Source organism: Moschus berezovskii, chromosome 1 (assembly GCF_049115385.1).
Source record: "Moschus berezovskii isolate FMDL1 chromosome 1, NW_MosBer_1.0, whole genome shotgun sequence".
NCBI classification, from domain to species: Eukaryota; Metazoa; Chordata; class Mammalia; order Artiodactyla; family Moschidae; genus Moschus; species Moschus berezovskii.
In genome coordinates this window covers 162,221,113-162,242,088 of record NC_142460.1, presented here as the reverse complement: position 1 = coordinate 162,242,088, position 20,976 = coordinate 162,221,113, and the positions used below count along the sequence as shown (strand labels likewise).

The 20,976-nt window shown below is 39.5% G+C and overlaps 1 protein-coding gene across 15 annotated transcripts in view; it reads left to right on the top strand.

The window, feature by feature from the left end:
- NEK11 (NIMA related kinase 11) overlaps nucleotides 1-20,976 on the top strand; it is a 291,003-nt gene that overhangs the window by 92,566 nt on the left and 177,461 nt on the right. For all 15 annotated transcript variants that reach the window (XM_088840715.1, XM_088840700.1, XM_088840706.1 and 12 more), the window contains 2 exons: nucleotides 17,743-17,892; nucleotides 17,986-18,064. In XM_088840715.1, the coding sequence (XP_088696841.1) occupies nucleotides 17,743-17,892; nucleotides 17,986-18,064 (229 nt within the window). The remainder of the gene's footprint in view (nucleotides 1-17,742; nucleotides 17,893-17,985; nucleotides 18,065-20,976) is intronic.

The following is a 20,976-nucleotide window of genomic DNA, read 5'->3' as shown; positions in this document are numbered from 1 at the left end:
GTTCACTGAGGGCAATACTTTGAACATGACTGATTTGTATAAGCTATTGCTAAACATTTTTTCCCTACAGGAAAAATATATATGAGTTGGGTTCCAAGACTAGCTCTTAAAATTTGTTTAAACTATGGATAGTGGTAGCAGTTTAGTCACTAAATTGTGTCCAACTCTTGCAGCCCCCATGAACTATATAGCCCATTAGACTCCTCTGCCCATGGGATTTTCCAGGCAAGAATACTAGAATGGGCTGATTTTCCTTTTCCAGGGGATCTTCCTGACCCAGGATTGAACCCACATCTCCTGCATTACAGGCAAATTCTTTACTGCTGAGTCACCAGGGAAGCCATTAGAATGTGTTGTTTTAGTAGGAGAAACACATGAAGGATAATGATCATACTATTGGAATAGGGTACTATAATTAAGCAGAAAGGAAACAGACTATCTATTGTTGGTCTTATTTGGCATGTTGTGAGAGGTCAACCAGATAGCCATACATTCTTTGGGTAATTTAAATGGAGGTTATGATTGTAGGGGTGTAGGGGTATCAGAGCATAATGGGGTACTATTAGAGTTTTGTTCAGGGGATCTGATCTGATAGTTGGCTGGGTGGAGGACACTGGAGGAGTCTAGTTCACACTCAACATTAGAGTCAGGAGGTAGTGATCTTGGACAGAAATGTCAGACAAGACTTAGCTTCAGATGGAAGATGATAGAGAGGAACCAACACCTGTCTGCCCTGCCAAGACTAAGTATCTTCCCAGAAGAGCATTCCTATAGTGAACAGGGGAAGTGGGGAGGGAAGATTTAGGAAAGGGAGAAATAGGCAAAACTGACAGCACATTCTGTAGCTGATGTGGGGCCTCTAAGTGACTGGCAGCCAGCAGCACCGTCAACTGCCTCTCCGGGAGGAAGCTCTGGGGCAGAGAGCCCATTTCGCTCACCTGCTATGGTCTGGTCACTTCTTGTTTGGGTTCAGAGCAGGTTGCTGTACAGCTTCACCTTCTTGGGGAATGATCCTTCTTGGGGAGTGAGTACACCATGTGGTTCACTTGGCAGAAGCTGAGTAGGGGAACACTTCAGTTAGAGGCAGTAAATTTGAGTATTAATATTTTTTCAATGATGAGCATGCAATGACTGATACAAACTCTGCATGTAATGTCAGTCTAGCCTGGTGGATTTTTTAAAGAGCTTAATACAACAGCAACAAAAGAACCAGGAATAGCTACCCTCTGTAGAGTGCTTTCTCTATGATTGACATTTAATGTCCTAATGCTTCATGTAGTACCTATGTAAGTGTATTTGTTCCTACAAAAAAAATAATCACACTATGTATAATTTTATAAACTGCTTTTTCTCACTCAGTAAATTGTTGCTCTGTATCAACAAAATATATCTATGTATCATCTAGATGTTTTCATAATATTCTATCCCTGAATACAATAGTTTTTTCAATCAAGGCCTTAATGATTTCTCTGAAGACTTTTTCTTTTTCTTTCTGCATTTTTACCCTGCTGAATCTCAGTGAGGCTTTGCATTTATCCTACCTAGGGTTAGTTGAGATTCTTGGACATGTAAATGAACTTATTTCAGAATGGATGGATGCATATGTATGGATGAGTCCCTTTGCTATTCACCTGAAAATATCACAACATTGTTACTGGATATAAAACAAACAAACAAAAAACATATTTCATCAAACGTCATCAGATTTGGAAAAGGAAGCTTTTGGCTCTTCTTTTTTTGAATACTTTTTCTCCTCCTTTCCCTCTTAGCTGTCTTTCTGTTCTTCCCACTGTGTGTATGCTGGTGTGTTTCTGGGTTTCCTTTCTCCTCTGATGCAACGATAATTTTTCTTCATTTTGCTCTCTATTCTTCACATTGCATAATATTTTTCAGTCTATCTTGATTCTTTCTTTTGTGACTTAAAATCTACTGTTGAGCCCCTCTGGACAATTTTTTGTTTTAGTTATTATATTTTTCAACTCCAGAATTTCTATTTGATTTTTAAAGTAATTTCTCTCTCTTTAGTGATAAAACATGGTCCAGTGGAGAAGGGAATGGCAAACCACTTTAGTATTCTTGCCTTGAGAACCCCATGAACAGTATGAAAAGGCAAAATGATATGATACTGAAAGATGAACTCCCCAGGTCAGTATGTGCCCTATATATGTTACTGGAGAAGGGTGGAGAAATAACTCCAGGAAGAATGAAGAGACAGAGCCAAAGTGAAAACAACGCACAGTTGTAAATGTGACTGGTGATAGAAGTCAAGTCTGATGCTGTAAACAACAGTATTGTATAGGTAGAACCTGGAATGTCAGGTCCATGAATCAAGGTAAATTGGAAGTGGTTAACCAGGAGATGGCAAGAGTGAATATTGACATTTTAGGAATCAGTGAACTAAAATGGATGGAATTGGTGAATTTTATTCAGATGACCATTATATCTACTACTGTGGGCAAGTTTCCCTTAGAAGAAATGGAGTAGCCATCGTAGTCAACAAGAGTCTGAAATGCAGTACTTGGGTGCAGTCTCAAAAGTGACAGAATGATCTCTGTTCGTTTCCAAGGCAAACCACTCAGTATCACAGTAATCCAAGTCTATGCCCCAACCAGTAATGCTGAAGAAGCTAAAGTTGAATGGTTCTCTGAAGACCGACAAGACCTTCTAGAACTAACACCAAAAAAAGATGTCCTTTTCATCATAGGGGACTGGAATGCAAAAGTAGGAAGTCAAGAGATACCTGGAGTAACAAGTTTGGCCTTAGAGTACAAAATGAAGCAGGGAAAAGATTGACAGAGTTTTGCCAAGAGAATGCACTAGTCATAGAAAATACCCTCTTCCAACAACATGAGATGACTATACACATGGACGTCACCACATGGTCAACAATGAAATCAGATTGATTATATTCTTTGCAGCCAAAGATGGAGAAGCTCTATACAGTCAGCAAAAGAAAGACCAGGAGCTGACTGTGGCTCAGATCATGAACTCCTTATTGCAAAATTCAGACTTAAATTGAAGAAAGTAGGGAAGACCACTAGACCATTCAGGTGTGACCTACATCAAATCCCTTATGATTATACAGTGGAAGTGACAAATAGATTCAAGGGATTAGATTTGATAGAATGCCTGAAGAATTATGGACAGAGACTCGTGACTTTTTATAAGAGGCAGTGATCAAGATCATCCCCAGAAAAAGAAATGCAAAAAGGCAAAATGGTTTTCTGAGGAGGCCTTATAAATAGCTGGGCAAAGGAGAAAGGAAAGATATGCTCATCTGAATGCAAATTTCCAAGGAATAGCAAGGAGAGATAAGAAAAACTTCCTCGGTGATCAATACAAAGAAATAGAGGATAACAAGTGGTGCTGGGAAAACTGGTCAGCCACTTGTAAAAGAATGAAACTAGAACACTTCCTAACACCATACACAAAAATAAACTCAAAATGGATTAGAGAACTAAATGTAAGACCAGAAACTATAAAACTCCTAGAGGAGAACATAGGCAAAACATTCTCCGACATAAATCACAGCAGGATCCTTCAAGACTCACCTCCAAGAATATTGGAAATAAAAGCAAAAATAAACAAATGGGACCTAATTAAAATCAAAAGCTTCTGCACAGCAAAGGAAACTATAAACAAGGTGAAAAGACAGCCTTCAGAATGGGAGAAAATAATAACAAATTAAACAACTGACAAAGAATTAATCTCCAAAATATACAAGCAGCTCCTGCAGCTCAATTCCAGAAAAATAAATGACCCAATCAAAAAATGGGTCAAAGAACTAAACAGACATTTCTCCAAAGAAGACATAAAGATGGCTAACACATGAAAAAATGCTCAACATCCCTCATAATCCGAGAAATGCAAATCAAAACCACAATGAGATACCATTTCACGCCAGTCAGAATGGCTGCTATCCAAAAGTCTACATGCAATAAATGCTGGAGAGGGTGTGGAGAAAAGGGAACCCTCTTACACTGTTGGTTGGAATGCAAACTAGTACAGCCACTATGGAGAACAGTGTGGAGATTCCTTAAAAAACTGGAAATAGAACTGCCATATGATCCAGCAATCGCACTCCTGGGCGTACACACCAAGGAAACCAGAATTGAAAGAAACACATGTACTCCAATGTTCATTACAGCACTGTTTATAATAGCCAGGACATGGAAGCAACTTAGATGTCCATCTGCAGATGAATGGATAAGAAAGCTTTGGTACATATACACAATAGAGTATTTTTCAGCCATCAAAAAGAATGCATTTGAATCAGTTCTAATGAGGTGGATGAAACTGGAGCCTATTATACAGAGTGAAGTAAGCCAGAAAGAAAAACATCAATACAGGATACTAATGCATATATATGGAATTTAGAAAGATGGTAACCTTAACCCTGTATGCTGCTGCTGCTGCTGCTAAGTCACTTCAGTCGTGTCCGACGACAGCAAAAGAGACATACGTGTATAGAACAGTCTTTGGGACTCTGTGGGAGAGGGTGAAGATGGGATGATTTGGGAGAATGGCATTGAAACTTGTATATTATCATATGTGAAATGAATCACCAGTCCAGGTTCGACGCATGATACAGGATGCTCAGGACTGGTGCACTGGGATGACCTGGATGGAGGATATGGGGAGGAGGGAGGTGGCAGGGGGGTTCAAGAAGGGGAACACATGTACACCCGGGGCGGATTCATATCAATGTATGGCAAAACCAACCAATGTATTATTGTAAAGTATTTAGTCTCCAATAAAAAATTAAAAAAAAAAAAAAGGCAAAAAAAAAAAAAAAACAGAAATAGAGGAAAACACTAGAATGGGAAAGACTAGAGGTCTCTTCAAGAATATTAGAGATACCAAGGGAACATTTCATGCAAAGATGGGAACAATAAAGGACAGAAATGGTATGGACCTAACAGAAGCAGAAGATATTAAGAGGTGGCAAGAATACACAGAAGAACTATACAGAAAAGATCTTCATGACCCAGATAACCACGATGGTGTGATCACTTATTTAGCGTCAGACATCCAAGAGTAGGAAGTCAAGTGGGCCTTAAAGCATCATTGCGAACAAAGGTAGTGGAGGTGATGGAATTCCAGTTGAGCTATTTCAAATCCTGAAAGATGATGGTGTGAAAGTGCTGCACTCATTATGCCAGCAACTTTGGAAAACTCAGCAGTGGCCACAGGACTGGAAAAGGTCAGTTTTCATTCCAATCCCAAAGAAATGCAATGCCAAAGAATGTTCAAACTACCACACAATTGCACTTATTTCACATGCTAGCAAAATAATGCTCAAAATTCTCCAAGCCAGGCTTCAACAGTACATGAACTGAGAACTTCCAGATGTTCAAGCTGGATTTAGAAAAGGCAGAGGAACCAGAGATCAAATTGCCAACATTTGTTGGATCACTGAAAAAGCAAAAGAGTTCTAGAAAATCATCTATTTCTACTTTATTGACTACACCAAAGCCTTTGATTGTATAGACCACAACAAACTATGGAAAATTCTTAAAGAGATGGGATTACCAGACCACCTTACCTGCCTCTTGAGAAATCTGTATGCAGGTCAAGAAGCAACAGTTAGAACTGGACATGGAACAATGGACTGGTTCCAAATCAGGAAAGGAGTACATCAAGGCTGTATATTGTCACCTTTTTAATTTAACTTCTATACAGAGTAGACTATGCAAAATGCCGGACTGGATGAACCACAAGCTAGCATCAAGATTGCCAGGAGAAATACCAATAACCTCAGATATGCAAATGACACCACCTTTATGGAAGAAGGAAGAACTAAAGAGCTTCTTGAAGAACATGAAAGAGGGGAGTGAAAAAGCTGGCTTAAAACTCAACAGTCAGAAATGAAGATCATGGCCTCCGGTCCCATCATTTCATGGCAAACAGATTGGGGAAACAGTGGCAACAGTGAGAGACTTTATTTTTTTGGTCTCCAAAATCATGGCAGATGGTGACTGCAACCATGAAATTAAAAGACACTTGCTCCTTGGAAGAAGACCTGTGACTAACCTAGACAGCATATTAAAAAGCAGAGACATTACTTTGCCGACAATGGTTCGTCTAGTCAAAGCTAAGGTTTTTCCAGTAGTCATATACGCATGTGATAGTTGGACCATAAAGAAAGTTGAGTGCCGAAGAATTGATGCTTTTGAACTGTGGTGTTGGAGAAGACTCTTGAGAGTCCCTTGGACTGCAAGGAGATCCAACCAGTCAATCCTAAACGAAATCAGTCCTGAATATTCATTGGAAGGACTGATGCTGAAGCTGAAGCTCCAATACTTTGGCCACCTGATGCAAAGAGCTGACTTATTAGAAAAGTCCCTGATTCTGGGAAAGATTGAAGGCAGGAAGAGAAGGGGACGACAGAGGATGAGATGGTTGGATGGCATCACTGACTTGATGGACCTGAGTTTGAGCAAACTCCGGGAGTTGGTGATGGACAAGGAAGCCTGATGTGCTGTGGTCCATGAGGTTGCCAAGAGTTGGACGTAACTGAGCAACTGAACTGAACTGTTAATCTTCATTTAATATGACATTTTATCATACTTTATTCCTTTATATACTGTTTCCTTTAGTTCATTGACCATATTTGAAATGGCTACTTGGAAATGCCTGTGTGTTAAGTCTGACATCTGGGCTCTGTGGGTAGTTCATCTGGCCTGCTGTTTTCCTCCTGTATGAATCATTTTTTCCTATTTCTCTGCATGTTTCATAACTGGTGAAAATTGGACATTTTAATTTTTAAAATTTATTTTTATTCATGGTCAACTGGGATTTATTCTAGGTTTGCAAAAATAGTTCAACATCCACAAATCAGTCAATGTGAAACACTGCATTTCCAAAATAAGGATAGAAATCATATAATCATCTCCATAGATGCAGGAAAATGCACTTGACAAAATTCAACATTCATTTCTGATAAAGTCACTCAACACAATGAGTATAGAGGGACCATACTTCAACATAATAAAGGGCTTATATGACAGGTCCACAGCTAACATCATGTCCATACACAATCGTGGAAAACTGAAAGATTTTCCTTTACAATCAGGAACAAGTCAAAGATGCCCACACTTTTATTAACCAAGAAGTGAAAGACCTGTACACTGAGAACTATGATGTTAATGAAAGAAGTTGAAAAGAAATAGATATTTTGTGCTTATGGGTTGGAAAAAAATAATATTCTTAAAATGTCCATCCTACTCAAAGCAATCTATAGATTCAGTGCAATTGCTATCAAAATTTCGATGGTATTTTTCACAAGATAGAACAAAAATTCTAAAATTTGTATTTTCTAGTGTTATCTTGGGGCTTCCCAGGTAGTATGGTGGTAAAGAATCCACCTGCCGATACAGGAGATGCAAGAGACATGGGTTCAATCCCTGGGTCAGGAAGATCCCCTGAAGAAGGAAATGGCAACAGTAGTATTCTTGCCTGTAACATCCATGGACAGAGGAGCCTCGTGGGATACCATCCATGGGATTGCAAAGAGTCAGACATGACAGATCACACACATACAGACAGTGTTATCTTACATAATCATTGTGCATTTATCAATACTAAGAAGTTAACTTTGATGTATTACTATCAACTAAACTTCATTTGAATGTAAGTCGTTTTTTCACTGATGTCCAAAGATTCCACACTGCAGTCATTTCCTAAGTTTATCAAATTTTTAAGTTTATCAGACATGTCCTTGTTACTCCTGAATGTTTTGAAGAATACTGGTCAGGTATTTTGTAAAAAGTTATTCAGTTTGGATTTTGCCAGTGTTTTCTCTTGATTCAACAGGGTTTGGGGGAAAATTGGGGGACAAACCAATTTTTGTAAGAATACCATAAAAGTGATGTGTCTGTCTCATCACAATTTATCAGGAGATGTATGATGTCAGCATGACTTAATACTGGTTACATAAGCTTTGGTCACTAGGTTAATTGATGTCTGCCAGTTTTCTCTACCATAAAGTTATTGCTTTTCCAGTGCTATTCTACTTTCTATTCTCTATTTATTAGAAGAGAGTCACTAAGTCCAGCCCACACATAACAGGAGGGGAGTTAAGCTTCACCTCCTAGTGAAAGAAATAACTTTCAGACATATATTCCAATATGTTTGAAGCATGCAGTAAGTTTTTGAGACATATCTGTAAAGCAATGTCAAAGTCTAGCATAGCCAAAAATTCTTACCAATGAACTACTTAGACAACAGCAACAGCAACGTGGCAAAGCTAAGGAGTTCCTACTTTAAAATCAACAAAGGATGTGGCTGGGAAGTTGCCAGAAAAGGACTGTAAAACTCCATTTGGTGAAGAGAAGTTCAATTTACTAGTAAACCAAGAAGTGTGAATTAAAGCAATGAGATACAAGGATTCATGCCAGTCACTCTTAAGGACGTGAGTTACAACATGGATGTGAAACTTCTGTTCTAGCTCAACTTCAAGAAGATTGTTGACACACAAGTTGGAATGGTTCCAATAGCCTACCCTGAAAAATGCTTCAGAATGACTGGAATTCATTTGTAAAAACAAGTGAAGTATCAGAGTTTTCCATTTAGAGCGACAACTTTAAATTCTTAGCCTAAAATATTCAGAGACATCAGTGGTTTCCCTTGCTTGTGGTTTCTTAATCCACTCATCAGCATGCACCTTAGCTTGTTTGAGCTGGCCAAGGACTACATGAGTGGAAGCTACAGGAAAATATAGTTATCCAAAGCACAGTTTCTCCTGTCATCAAGGCATATAAGAATCACTGAACACATCTCTGCCCATTGCTGTGTTATGGCAGATCTTGCCACCAAGAGTTTAAAGGGGATGGAAGTGGATACACAGGAAATTCTTTAGGAAAACTGGATGTTTTAGATAATATATTGTAGCAACTCTTCTCACTCCCCCTTCTCTGCTGCTGCTGCTGCTGCATCACTTCAGTCGTGTCCGACTCTGTGTGACCCCATAGACGGCAGCCCACCAGGCTCCCCTGTCCCTGGGATTCTCCAGGCAAGAACACTGGAGTGGGTTGCCATTTCCTTCTCCAATGCATAAAAGTGAAAAGTGAAAGTGAAGTCGCTCAGTGGTGTCCGACTCTTAGCGACCCCATGGACTGCAGCCCACCAGGCTCCTCTGTTCATGGGATTTTCCAGGCAAGAGTACTGGAGTGGGGTGCCATTGCCTGCTCCGCTCCCCCCTTCTCTGGGGCTTGTCATTTGCTTGTTTATTCGCTAAGTGAATCAAGGGATTTATTGACTGTGATTATGGAAGAACTGGTATTATGTGACTTCTGAGTCTGGGTCACAGAAGATGACACTGCTTCTGTCTGATTCTCTTGAGATCCTTGCTCTTGGAATTCAGCTGCTGTGCTGTGAGAAAGCCTGTGTATAGCACACTGGGAGTCTACTGTAAGGTATGAAGGCCTCTGGTCTTTAGCCCTGGCCGAGCTTCTAAATGAGGGCCAACACCTATTAGCCAATCATGTGACTTGGAAATGGATCTTCCAACCTCAACTAGCTTGCCCAGAAAATGCTGTGGAAAGAAGATTCAAACTGTCTTTGTCAGTTTCTGAGAGAATAGATTCATGAGCAGAATTACTATTGTTATTTGAAGGCACTTGGTTATGAAGTGCTTTATTATTTTTTTTAGTGGTGACTAGAATAGGCTTTGTCAAGAGGACAGTAAAGCAGAGTTGAGACTCAACTTCTGGTCAGGGTCTCCATTATAACAAGCTGACACTGTTCATTTTCTTTATTTAAGAAGTTTAAGAAATGACTTAACAGAAGTGGCTTGTGACAGCATAGCAGTCTGGTACTCTGCTTGCAGGAGCATTGATGGATGGAGCCCAAGAACCTGGGCCTCAGCTGAGAAATTGGATCGGCAGCTTCTTTGTGTGCCTCAGACCGTCCCTCCATTCTTCCTGACCTCTCTTCTCCTGCTCGTCCCAGCCTTGGACCACCTTCTCACTCCAGCACCATCTTGCCATCCCTCCCATAATTCAGTGGTGTGCAGGAGCCAGCTCAGATCAGCTCACAAGACTCCACTATCCACGTCTCTTCTCAACCTCACAGAAACCAATAAATGCTTCAAGTTAGGGCTTCCCTGTCTGTCCAGAAGTCAGTTTACAAAGATGTCCAGCTCCCTTAGCCTTACTCTCTCTTGCCCATGAGGTGTTCACAGAAAGAAAGAAAGATCAAGATAAACATGAAAGTTCTAGACTTTGTCTTCAAAAGGTTGGCAGACATAAATTGCCATATGCACAAGTCTCTGATGTAAAAGGGGTGAGCCAGGGTGAGGGTGCAGAGCATCAGCTGCAGTCTCAGAGAGTGGATGATGGTGCTTAGGATGGGAAGGATAGAGAAAAGTCTGACAAAATGCCTTTTAGGCAGAAAGATCCAGTGCCCACGACTGAAGGAGAGCACTGTCCACTGTGGGAGGAGGGGTGGATGTACATGGAAGTAGGCTGCAGTGTTAATTTATTAGATGTAAAATTTTCAAAATCTAATTTTTCAAACTCCATTTTGGTGTTTTTTCATTTTCAAAATATACTGAGAATTAGAAAGTAGTTGCAAGTGACCTGGGCCTTCTCTGACTCCTGAAAGCCCCTGGGAACACTATAAGGACATGGAAGTATAATCCTTCCAAAGGGAAGCTCTGCTCAGTGTCCTCCCGCTAGCTGAGGACAAAGTGTGAGTGTGTGTGTGTGTGTGTGTGTGTGAGGGGATGTGCAATAAATCCACGTGGCTGAGGCGGCAGTTAGGGTTCATGTGGTGAATGACCATAGGGAGGACCTTGGATTTTACCTTCTGTGGGATGAGATTCTGCCGAAGACTGTTACATGAGGGGATGGTGTACAAGTTGGTTTTGCTGAAATAACAAAGAGCTCCAAAAATCTCTGAGGTATTTATAAAATGTATTTCTTCACATTACATGAGAACTGCAGGTGACCTGAGTCTCTGCTCCAGGTTGCAAGCCTGCTCTGCTTCTGCTCCAGTGTCCCAGGTCCAGGACCCAGGCTGTGTCCTGGTCTGAAATGAGCCTGTCTCGTGCTTAGAGAAAGAGCAGGGACATGCAAGATCTTTGATTTCTGTGTGTGGATTATTCTTCAGTTGTGGCAGGAGGACTTGGTTGCTGTGTGACATGTGGGGTTTGAGTTCCCTGACCAAGGATGGAACCTGCATCCCACCTGCATTGCAAGGCAGATTCTTAACCACTGAACCTCCAGGAAGTCCTAAGGCTAAGGCCATCTTAAAAGAGCCTCCGGAGACTATCAAAGATGATGAAAGCCATTGGAATACAACCATTCACTCAAAGTGTAAAGTATGTTTTTTAAAAAAGAATTTTATTAGAGTGTGGTTGATTTACAATGTTATGTTAGTTTCTTGTGTACAGCAAAGTGAATCATTATTTTTGTTATTGTTGTTCAGTTGCTAAGTCATGTCTGATTCTTAGCGACCCCATGGACTGTAGCATGCCAGGCTCCTCTGTCCTTCACCATCTCCTGGAAATTGCTCAGATTCATGTCCATTGAGTCAGTGATGCTATCTAATTATATCATCCTCTGCCACCCCCATCCTCCTGTTGTCTTCAATTTTTCCTAGCATCAGGGTCTTTTCCAATGAGTCAGCTCTTCCACATCAGGTGACCAAGGTATTAGAACTTCAGCTTCAGCATCAGTCCTTCCAATGAATATTCAGGGTTGATTTCCTTTAGTGTTGACTGGTTTGATCTCCTTGCAGTCCAAAGGACTCTCAAGAGTCTTTTCCAGCACCACAATTCAAAAGAATCAATTCTTCGGCACTCAGCTTTCTTTATGGTCCAACTTTCACATCCATACTTGACCACTGGAAAAACCATAGCTTTGACTATATAGACTTTTGTCAGCAAAGGGATGTTTCTGCTTTTTAATACACTGTCTAGGTTATACATATACGTACTCTTTTTAAGATTCTTTTCCCATATGGGTCATTACAGAGCATTGGGCAGAGTTTCCTGTGTTATACAGCAGGTTCTTATTATTATCTGTTTTATATATAGCAGCGTGTATATGTCAATCCCCAAATCCCAATTTATCCCTCCTCCCCTTACCCGCTGGTAACTGTAAGTTTGTTTTCTACATCTGTAATTTTATTTCTGTCTTGTAAATAAGTTCATTTGTACCCGTCTTTAGATTCCAATATGTGAAGTCTCTTATGTCACCCGAGCAATGCATGCTGCTGCCACAAGCAGCCTCTGTGCAGCGAGGGGCTGAGTAACAGTTGGCATTGGAAAGATGCTTTCATCATTGTTGCCAGCCCACCTCTCGACCCAGCCTTGAACGCTATCCATGTTTATTTCCCAGACTTTACGGTTTGTGTGGAGTCTATGACCATGACCCCAAGAAGAGCTAAAGATCAAAAAATCTTTCCCATTTATTTCCCCTCTGCCCCTGTGATCTTGCCAGGCCTTACCCTGGGGTTTTCTTGCATTCACTGTAATTTTGGATTGGGCAGAACCCCTATGAGTTTTAGCTGCTGTTCTTAGATTGGCCCCCTGTGCTTTCCAGTGAGTGCCTGTTGACTGTTTTGAGGGTCTTTTGTTTTGTCTCTCAGTCACTTACTCCACTGACTGCTTCTTCTCACACAGATGCCGACATTATGCAGGTCGTGGCAATTGTGATTTGTCTCCATATACTTGTACCTTGAGGCTCAAGGAGAAACTGTCACCTAACTTTGTTGAAAATGTTGGCCCTGGTTTTTAGTTTTGCTATCTAGCTGCTCTGTTATTACATGAGGATTCAAGGAAGATACAGAAACTATGCTCCCAAAGTAACCACCATTTCTCCCCCAAATACTCAGAACTAGCATTCTAACAAATTCCTTGGGAGATTTGTATGCATATTAAAGCTTGGGAAGAACCGCTACAGATTCTGGGATATGATTGGCCCTTAATAGATAATAGTTATTAACATATACTTCTTAAAATTTGTTCAAGCAGCCCCAGAGTCATTCATCATATTGACTGAGTTTATGTTGATTTTCAACATTACTACACTAAAGACCTTAGGGTAACATATTAAAGCAAAACCTGCTATGCTTGTATTAAATTTCTATTACTCTACTTATTCAGCTGTTTAAATTATGTATACATTTTTCCAGATGGATATGTTAGGGTAGTCCTTGCTTATACCAAGTAAACATATTATCTAGAAGATAAATAAAATTTCCATCACTAAAGTCATGCACCACTGTGGGGTAGGCTCCTCTTTGCAGAATCAGGGCAAATTTCAAAGAGTAAAATTTATTCATCTCGAGACAAGACAAAGTCAGAGTTACATTTGCAATTCATTTTCAATCTGTGCTTAAGAAATCCTCTGGGCAGTTCTGGTCGATTTGGACAGATGGCAAGTTTATGGAATTCAGGTATAATTTGCTTCATACACCTGATCCCACTCTTCCCTTTCAGTGCCACATTCACCCCCTCAGGGATTTATTTGTTTACTTCTTCACAGTTGGCTGTATTTTGCAGGGGATGGGGGTGGGGGAAGGAATGCAAGTTGCAAACTTCTAAGTAAAATATATCTCTTGTTTTTCTCAACTCATCTCCTGGCCCCTGACCCTTCCCTGCTGTTGCATTGCCATATTTAAGACCTGGAAGTCAAATAAGAGAAAAGTCTTCAAAAAGGATAGAAGTGCTAAGTTTGAGATAATGTAATTATTCCTATGTAGATATGCCTGGTTGGAAACTGGAGAAAATTAAAACATAGACATATAGCTACATATATGTATAGTTATTAGAATAAAAAATATACATGGTAGATATATTGTAAAACTGGTACAGGATAATCAAAAAATCTTTTGCCCCAAATGTCATCAAAGTTTCTACAATCATATTGTCTTATATTTCATTTACTGGCTCCCATGCCAGATCGGTGCACTGGGACCATAGCAGGTCCCTTTCCACAAGTTACGGGCTGATAAATGAGGTCTTCTCCATGTGCTCATGCTCATGTACTCAAGCTCATGTCCACTGAGTTGGTGATGCCATCCAACCGTCTCATCCTCTGTCGTCCCATTCTCCTCCTGCCTTCAATCTTTCCCAGCATCAGGATCTTTTCAAGTGAGTAAGTTCTTTGCATCAGATGAATCATTCAGTTCAGTTCAGTTCAGTCGCTCAGTTGTGTCCCACTCTTTGCGACCCCATGAACCACAGCACGCCAGGCCTCCCTGTTCATCACCAACTCCCGGAGTTCACTCAAACTCATGTCCATCGAGTCGGTGATGCCATCCAGCCATCTCATTCTCTGTTGTCCCCATCTCCTCCCACCCCCAATCCTTTGTAGCATCAGACTCTTTTCCAGTGGACTTTGTGAATAGATGTTTATAATTTTAATGAAGTCCATTTATCAGTCCTTAACTTTATTGTTCATGCTTTTTGCATTTTACTTAAAACAAATCTTTGCTTACACCAAGATCAGGCAGATATTTACCTGTTTTCTCTTTAAATTTCATGACTTTGTTTTCATTTAGACCCATCTTTAATTGGATTTTGTGCTTGAATATGATGTGAGAGTGGCATTTGTATGTAATATTTTCCATATGGATGTTCAGTTGTCCTAGCATAATTTATTAAAAAGATCATCTTTCCCTCTACCACAGTGCAGTTTATCTTTGCATTAGTCAACTAGTTGACTATGTGCAGATCTGTTTTTGATCTGTATTTAGTTCCACTGCTATATTTTTGTCTTCCTCGCCAGTATCATACTTTCATAAGAAATGCAACTTCATAGTAATCTTGCTGTTTGGTAATACAGGACCTCCAAACTTGTTCATCTTCAGTTGCCTTGGCTACCCTTTTCCTTTTGTAAATCCATGTAAACTTTACAGTCAGCTACACAAAAAGTCTGCTAGGATTTGGATTTATATTGCATAAGATCTATAGATCATTCTGGGAAAAATTGATATCTTCAGAATATTGAATGTCCCAATCCAAGAGTGTGAATCTATCCCTCCCACCTCTCCCCCCCCCTTTTTTTTTAAGATCTTCTTTAATTTCTCTCAGCAGAGTATTAACGCTATAGTGTAGGGTCTTGCACATGTTGTGTTTAATTTATTCCTACATATTTGACATTTTGTGATGTTAATGTAAATGACATTTAAAATTTTGTTTTTAAAATTTGTTGCAGGCTTATAGAAATGACCTTTGTATCCAACAACCTTGCTAAATTCAATTGTTAATTCTAGTAGTTTGTAGTGTCTTTGGACCTTTTTGATATACATAATCATGTTGAAATGCTTAATGATAGTTTGTCTTCTTTTTAATCTTTACATCTCACTTGTTTTATGTTCTTTTGTCCTTTCTTGCTTTTTTAGTTTTAATTTGAATTTTTATTGTTTGATTTTTTTTTCCCTCTAGTAACTGGTTAGTTTTACACTTGTCAGTTATACATTGTTTTACCATTCTTCTGGTGGTAACTCTAGCAGTTACCATATGTATTCTTGACTTGGCTTTCCTGGTGGCTCAGACGATAGAGAATCTTGATTTACTATAGTCTAGTAAAAGTTACCAGGGCTTCCCTGATGGTTCAGTGGTAAAGAATTTGCCTACTAATATGGGAGACATGGGTTTGATCCCTGAGTTGGGAAGATCCCCTGGAGAAGGAAATGGCAACCTTCTCCAGTATTTTTGCCAGGAAAATCCCATGGACAGAGGAGGCTGTCGGGCTACAATTCATAGGGTCACAAAGAGTCAGACATGACTTAGTGACTAAACGACAACAAAAATTACTACTTTTACCACTTTCCATACTTTAACTCTATTTACCCTCTTCTGTATTTTGCATTATTTTTTCAAAAGCATTACTCTATGTAATTTTAAATCCCACAAGATAGTTAATATTGTTTTATCGAGTTCGTGTTGATTAAACGTATTCAAAAGTTACTTTTTCCAGTGTTCTTCATTCCTTCTTTCATTTCTTATTTCTGTCTGGGATCATTGTCCATCTGTTGGAAGAACTCCCTTTTAGGATTTTAGTGCTTTCCTGTTGCCATGAATTCTCTCAATTTTTCTTTGTCTAAAAATGTGTTTGTTTCACCTTTATTTGAAAGAAATTGTTTTTCTGGGTATAGAAATTGAAATATGTGCATCTATACCAAATACCATTTAATAGTCTTACAGATAGATGAAAATTTATTGCGCTTCAAATAATTTTCATAATTTATAAAGTTGACATTGAGCTTGCTGTTCTAGTCAATATCATGTAATTTCTCCTAACATCCCCTTATTTCTAGTATTCTATAATGGGAATAGTCTCAGATTTGAAAAGAAAAATAATTAACTCAAGAGTCAGTTTAACTTAAACCAAGTCATTTAACTTCTCTGAGCCAGTTTCATCATGTCAAAAAGGGGGAAAATATATTATTGGCTCTATTTCACTGGGAAATTATGACTCTCTGTTGAGATCTATATGAAAGCGCTTTGTAATACTTTGGCCACCTCATGCGACGAGTTGACTCACTGGAAGAGACTCTGATGCTGGGAAGGATTGGGGTTGGGAGGAGAAGGGGACGACAGAGAATGAGATGGCTGGATGGCATCACCGACTCGATGGACATGAGTTTGAGTGAACTCCAGGAGTTGGTAATGGACAGGGAGGCCAGGCGTGCTGTGATCCATGGGGTCGCAAAGAGTCGGACACGACTAAGCAACTGAACTGAACTGAACTGAATATGTAAAGTACCAATCATTTAAAAATTTTTAGTGTTGTTATTTACTGGAACAGAAACATTTTCAATGTATGCATCCAGGATTTTCTTACAAATGTACATTTTGTTGAACACCCACAAAATGGTTAAAAATACGGTATTCATGTATATATATATTGATATATACTTTGTCTTTTATGTTTGAAGTTACATGAAACACAGCTTACACAAGATCAGTGGCAAATTTATTTCTGATCTTTCAAACAACTAATAAGAAATGGGAGACCTGGCTAGTTATATAATTCAAAATACCCAGAAGGTAAAATTAACCCATTATTCAGGAGAAAATTTCTTTCGTAGCACTAAGTTCAGGCAGAAATTTCCCCTTAGTTTTCCTAATGATGTAGATTATTCAAAATATTTTTCTACTGGTTTAGAGATGAGTGATTTGCATAGTTATTACAAATTAGTGTTGGACTGATCTAGAACCTTAATATTCTGTTTCATACTCCTGAAGGGAGAATTTATGCACATTAATATGAGCTGCAGGCAACCACTCTCCCACCCTATTTGCAAATGGATTCTATTTAGAAAACTAATAAAGATGCCAGCTTCCTTTTCAAAATTCTTGGGCACACATTAGAGGGAAAGCTAGGCTAATAAATTTAAATTTCATTTTGCATATATAACACTAACTGAACTGCCTCAGGAAGACAGTATTTATCTGCATTTTATTTTTCCTTCAAAGCGGTTAATTCAAAGATTCCTTACTACCTTTATCAAATATTTATTGAGTCCCTACTCTGTGTAGGCATATTCCTGTTGGATTGTTTGCTTTTCTCTGACAAAAGGTGTTCATTCTGACTTGCATTTTGTGCTTTCTTCTTTCATTTTTTCCTTTTTTTTTAATAAACATGTATTTAAGTAGAAAACAAAGTGTATGTTAGTGCCTCGCATCCAGTGCCCTAGCTTATCTGACGTTTTGTATTTTGTATGATGATCAAATTTAAAAGAGGACATTTATTCCTCATTCAGATTCTTTGACTGTGTCTTCAGGTCCCTGGCATGCATTTTGTATGAGATGTGCTGCATGAATCATGCATTCACTGGCTCCAATTTCTTATCCATTGTTTTAAAAATTGTTGAAGGAGACACTCCTTCTCTCCCTGAGAGATACCCAAGACAGCTGAATGCCATTATGGAAAGGTACGGAAAGAAATGTATTGCTGCATAAACAATTTTAAATTGTACTTACATTTTAGTTCATTTGAAAAATAATCTTCTTTTTAAACATTACAGCATGTTGAACAAGAATCCTTCATTGAGACCATCTGCAATAGAAATTCTAAAACTTCCTTACATTGATGAACAACTAAAGGTATTTAAAATGAAAGGGATACTGGGAAGTACATATTAGCATTTATATATCTTCTAGGACTTGAAGATGTGCTGCATTAAAGAATCAGTCAGAAAGGAGAAACAAGAAATTTTTTAAAAGCTGGGGGAAATTGTTAGTAGTCAGTCTCTTTGCCAAAGAAGGGGTATGAACTCCAGTTTCCTGGTGCCCCAGGTATGAGAAGTTAGACTTGTAATTTTCTCCCTAAGGGGAACATCCGCCCTTAGAACTCTTGACTCACAAATCTTTCCTTGATACATCGTAAGTGTATTCCTGCTAGTATAACAGTGTACTACTAATGATGCAAAACTTTGAGGTTTCATTAGGCCTTTATTATTCTACTCCTTTATTTTGTATCCTAATAATATTTTATATTGCTTAGCTGAGTTTATTTTGTTTTCCTGTAGATTAGGCATTCTGATTCAGAGAATCTGCCTTCAATGGTAAGAAAAGAGAAAATGATATCCTTGCAGGAGGTTTTGTTTTTGTTTGTTTATTTTGGATTTTATAGGCTTTACAATCCAAATCTCTCAGGCAGATTTCCTTTAATTTTATGAATAATTTTAAGTGGACCCACAAAGCAGTCATTCACCTTCACAAATGGGCACACTTTTTCATCAGTATCCAGTTCTCAGTCCACAGGAAGCAGGGATGCTGACTTGATGTGCAGTTTTTAGTTGAGCACCCAGCACTGTGCTGACATTCCAGGGCTGGGGGGAGGTTGGTTAAATGACAGGTACAGATATGGCTTCTGTCCTTTGAAGCTTGACTGCTAGTAAGAGGATCCAATAACCGAGTAAAAGTAAGCAAGTAAATAAAATAATTGTAAACTATCAGAAGCACTAGGAAGAAAGAAAACAGGATGCTGTGAAATACAGTAAAGGGAGGGTTTTGTTGGTCAGAGAAGAAGCAGGTTGACACTGTAACATCAATGAGACAGTGAGAAGCAGCCAGCCCTACAGAAGCCTGAATGAGAATGTTGGGATCACATGGAGTGGGTGCTACAAAGCTCTGACTTAGGTGATATTCCCTGGAGGAGGAACCCCTAAAGATGTGGGATGAGCATGACAGGAAGGGTAGGTGGAAGGAGCTCCCTGCTGCTTGTAGCTCTCCCTGAACATAGCTATCCTCTTGTCTGAGGGCAGACTTCTGAGAAGAGGCTTGTTATTGTGATCAAAACCACAATGAAGGGTATGTGAGCCAACAAACAAATAATTCACAAGGTTTCCAATGAATTCCCTGGGAATAGGGTGAGACAAGTGAGGCATTTGCCCTGGTGCAAAATTAAAGAGGGTGCCAAAAACTCAATAATCAAGATAAACTGTGTTGTGATGCAATATTTAAAAAATCCAAAGTGATGCTAATAAAAAATCCATAGTAGCAAAGGACCAAAAGTTCAAGGACAGGATCCAACAAGGCTAGGATTAAGGTGAAGCTAAAACGAAGCAGAACACTGCAGAGCTTTCCCAGGGATGAAAGTCCCTCCATGTCCACTGCTACTGTAGAAAAAGGCTTTTTTAGTCTCCTAGTTCTTCCCTGAGTTACAAAATCCAGACTCAAACTGTTTCTAATTAGAGAAATGAGGGAACGCAGAAAAAAAAGAAAAGCAGTCAAACAAGAAAAGTAGGATAGCCTAAACAATAGTTCCATGAGTCCTAGGTCTTCCCCCAAGGGATATATATAATGATCTGTTGCATACCTTTGAGTTGTTCTGTAGAAACTAAGACCCCCTACCCAGGTGGTGACTATATGATAACCACCAGTACGTAGACCTCAGACTGGTTGATGATTAAGATTTCCAAAACACCACCCTACCTGCCATCTCACCACCTACCAGTCCTAAGAAAGTCTGTGAGCTGCAACCCTCACCCCAAATGTTGCCTTTAAAAAACCTTCCCTAATGTCATGTACACACTGCTATATTCGAAACGGATAAGTAACAAGGATCTATTGTTTATCACATGGAACTCTACTCAAAGTTATGTGCCAGAGTGGATGGGGGTAGGGTTTGGGGGAGAATGGATACATGCATGTGTATGACTGAGTCCCTTCACTGTTCACCTGAAACTACCACAGCATTGTTAGTCAGCTATACGCCAATACACAAATTTAAAGTTTGGAAAGAAAAAACAAACCCTTCCCTGAAAGCTATCAGGGATTTTGGGTCTTTTGAATATTAGGTGCCCATTCTCTTTTCTTGGCATCCTGCAATAAACACTGTACTTTCCTGCACCACAATCTGGTGTCAGTCAATTGGTTTTGCTGGCAAGTAGACCTAAGGTCAGCTTGAAAAGAAAGTGAGCTGGAATGGTACAAGTTCAGGACTGGCTTTGATATTGTATTCTCCAAGGCTTTTTGTCATTAATTTTAAAAATACTATCGTCTTAAAATATTCTTTATCTTTGTTACTGAGTTTCTTGTGCCCCTTAAATTTGCACCTGAGAGGTAAGTGCCCTCTCACCCTAGTCCTGGCCCTGGTGATGCTGAAACTTGGCCTCTGTGCACCAGTGCTGAGTCAAATGTTGGAGATAAGAGTTTTGGGTGAGGTAGAAAAAAATAGCTTTATTGCTTTGTCAGACAAAGGGGGACACAGTGGGCTCATGCCCTCAAAACTGTGTGTTCCAACCCAGGAGTCCTGGTGGCTCAGACAGTAAAGCGTCTGCCTACAGTGTGGAAGACCTGGGTTCAATTCCTGGGTTGGGAAGATCTGGAGAAGGAAATAGCAACCCACTCCAGTATTCTTGCCTGGAAAATCCCATGGTTGGAGGAGCCTGGTAGGCTACAGTCAATGGGGTTGCAAAGAGTTGGACACAATGGAGCAACTTCACTTTAACTTTTCACTTTATAGCAATGGTTCAAGGGTGGGGTTACTGATAAGGGTCAGGGTGTGTACA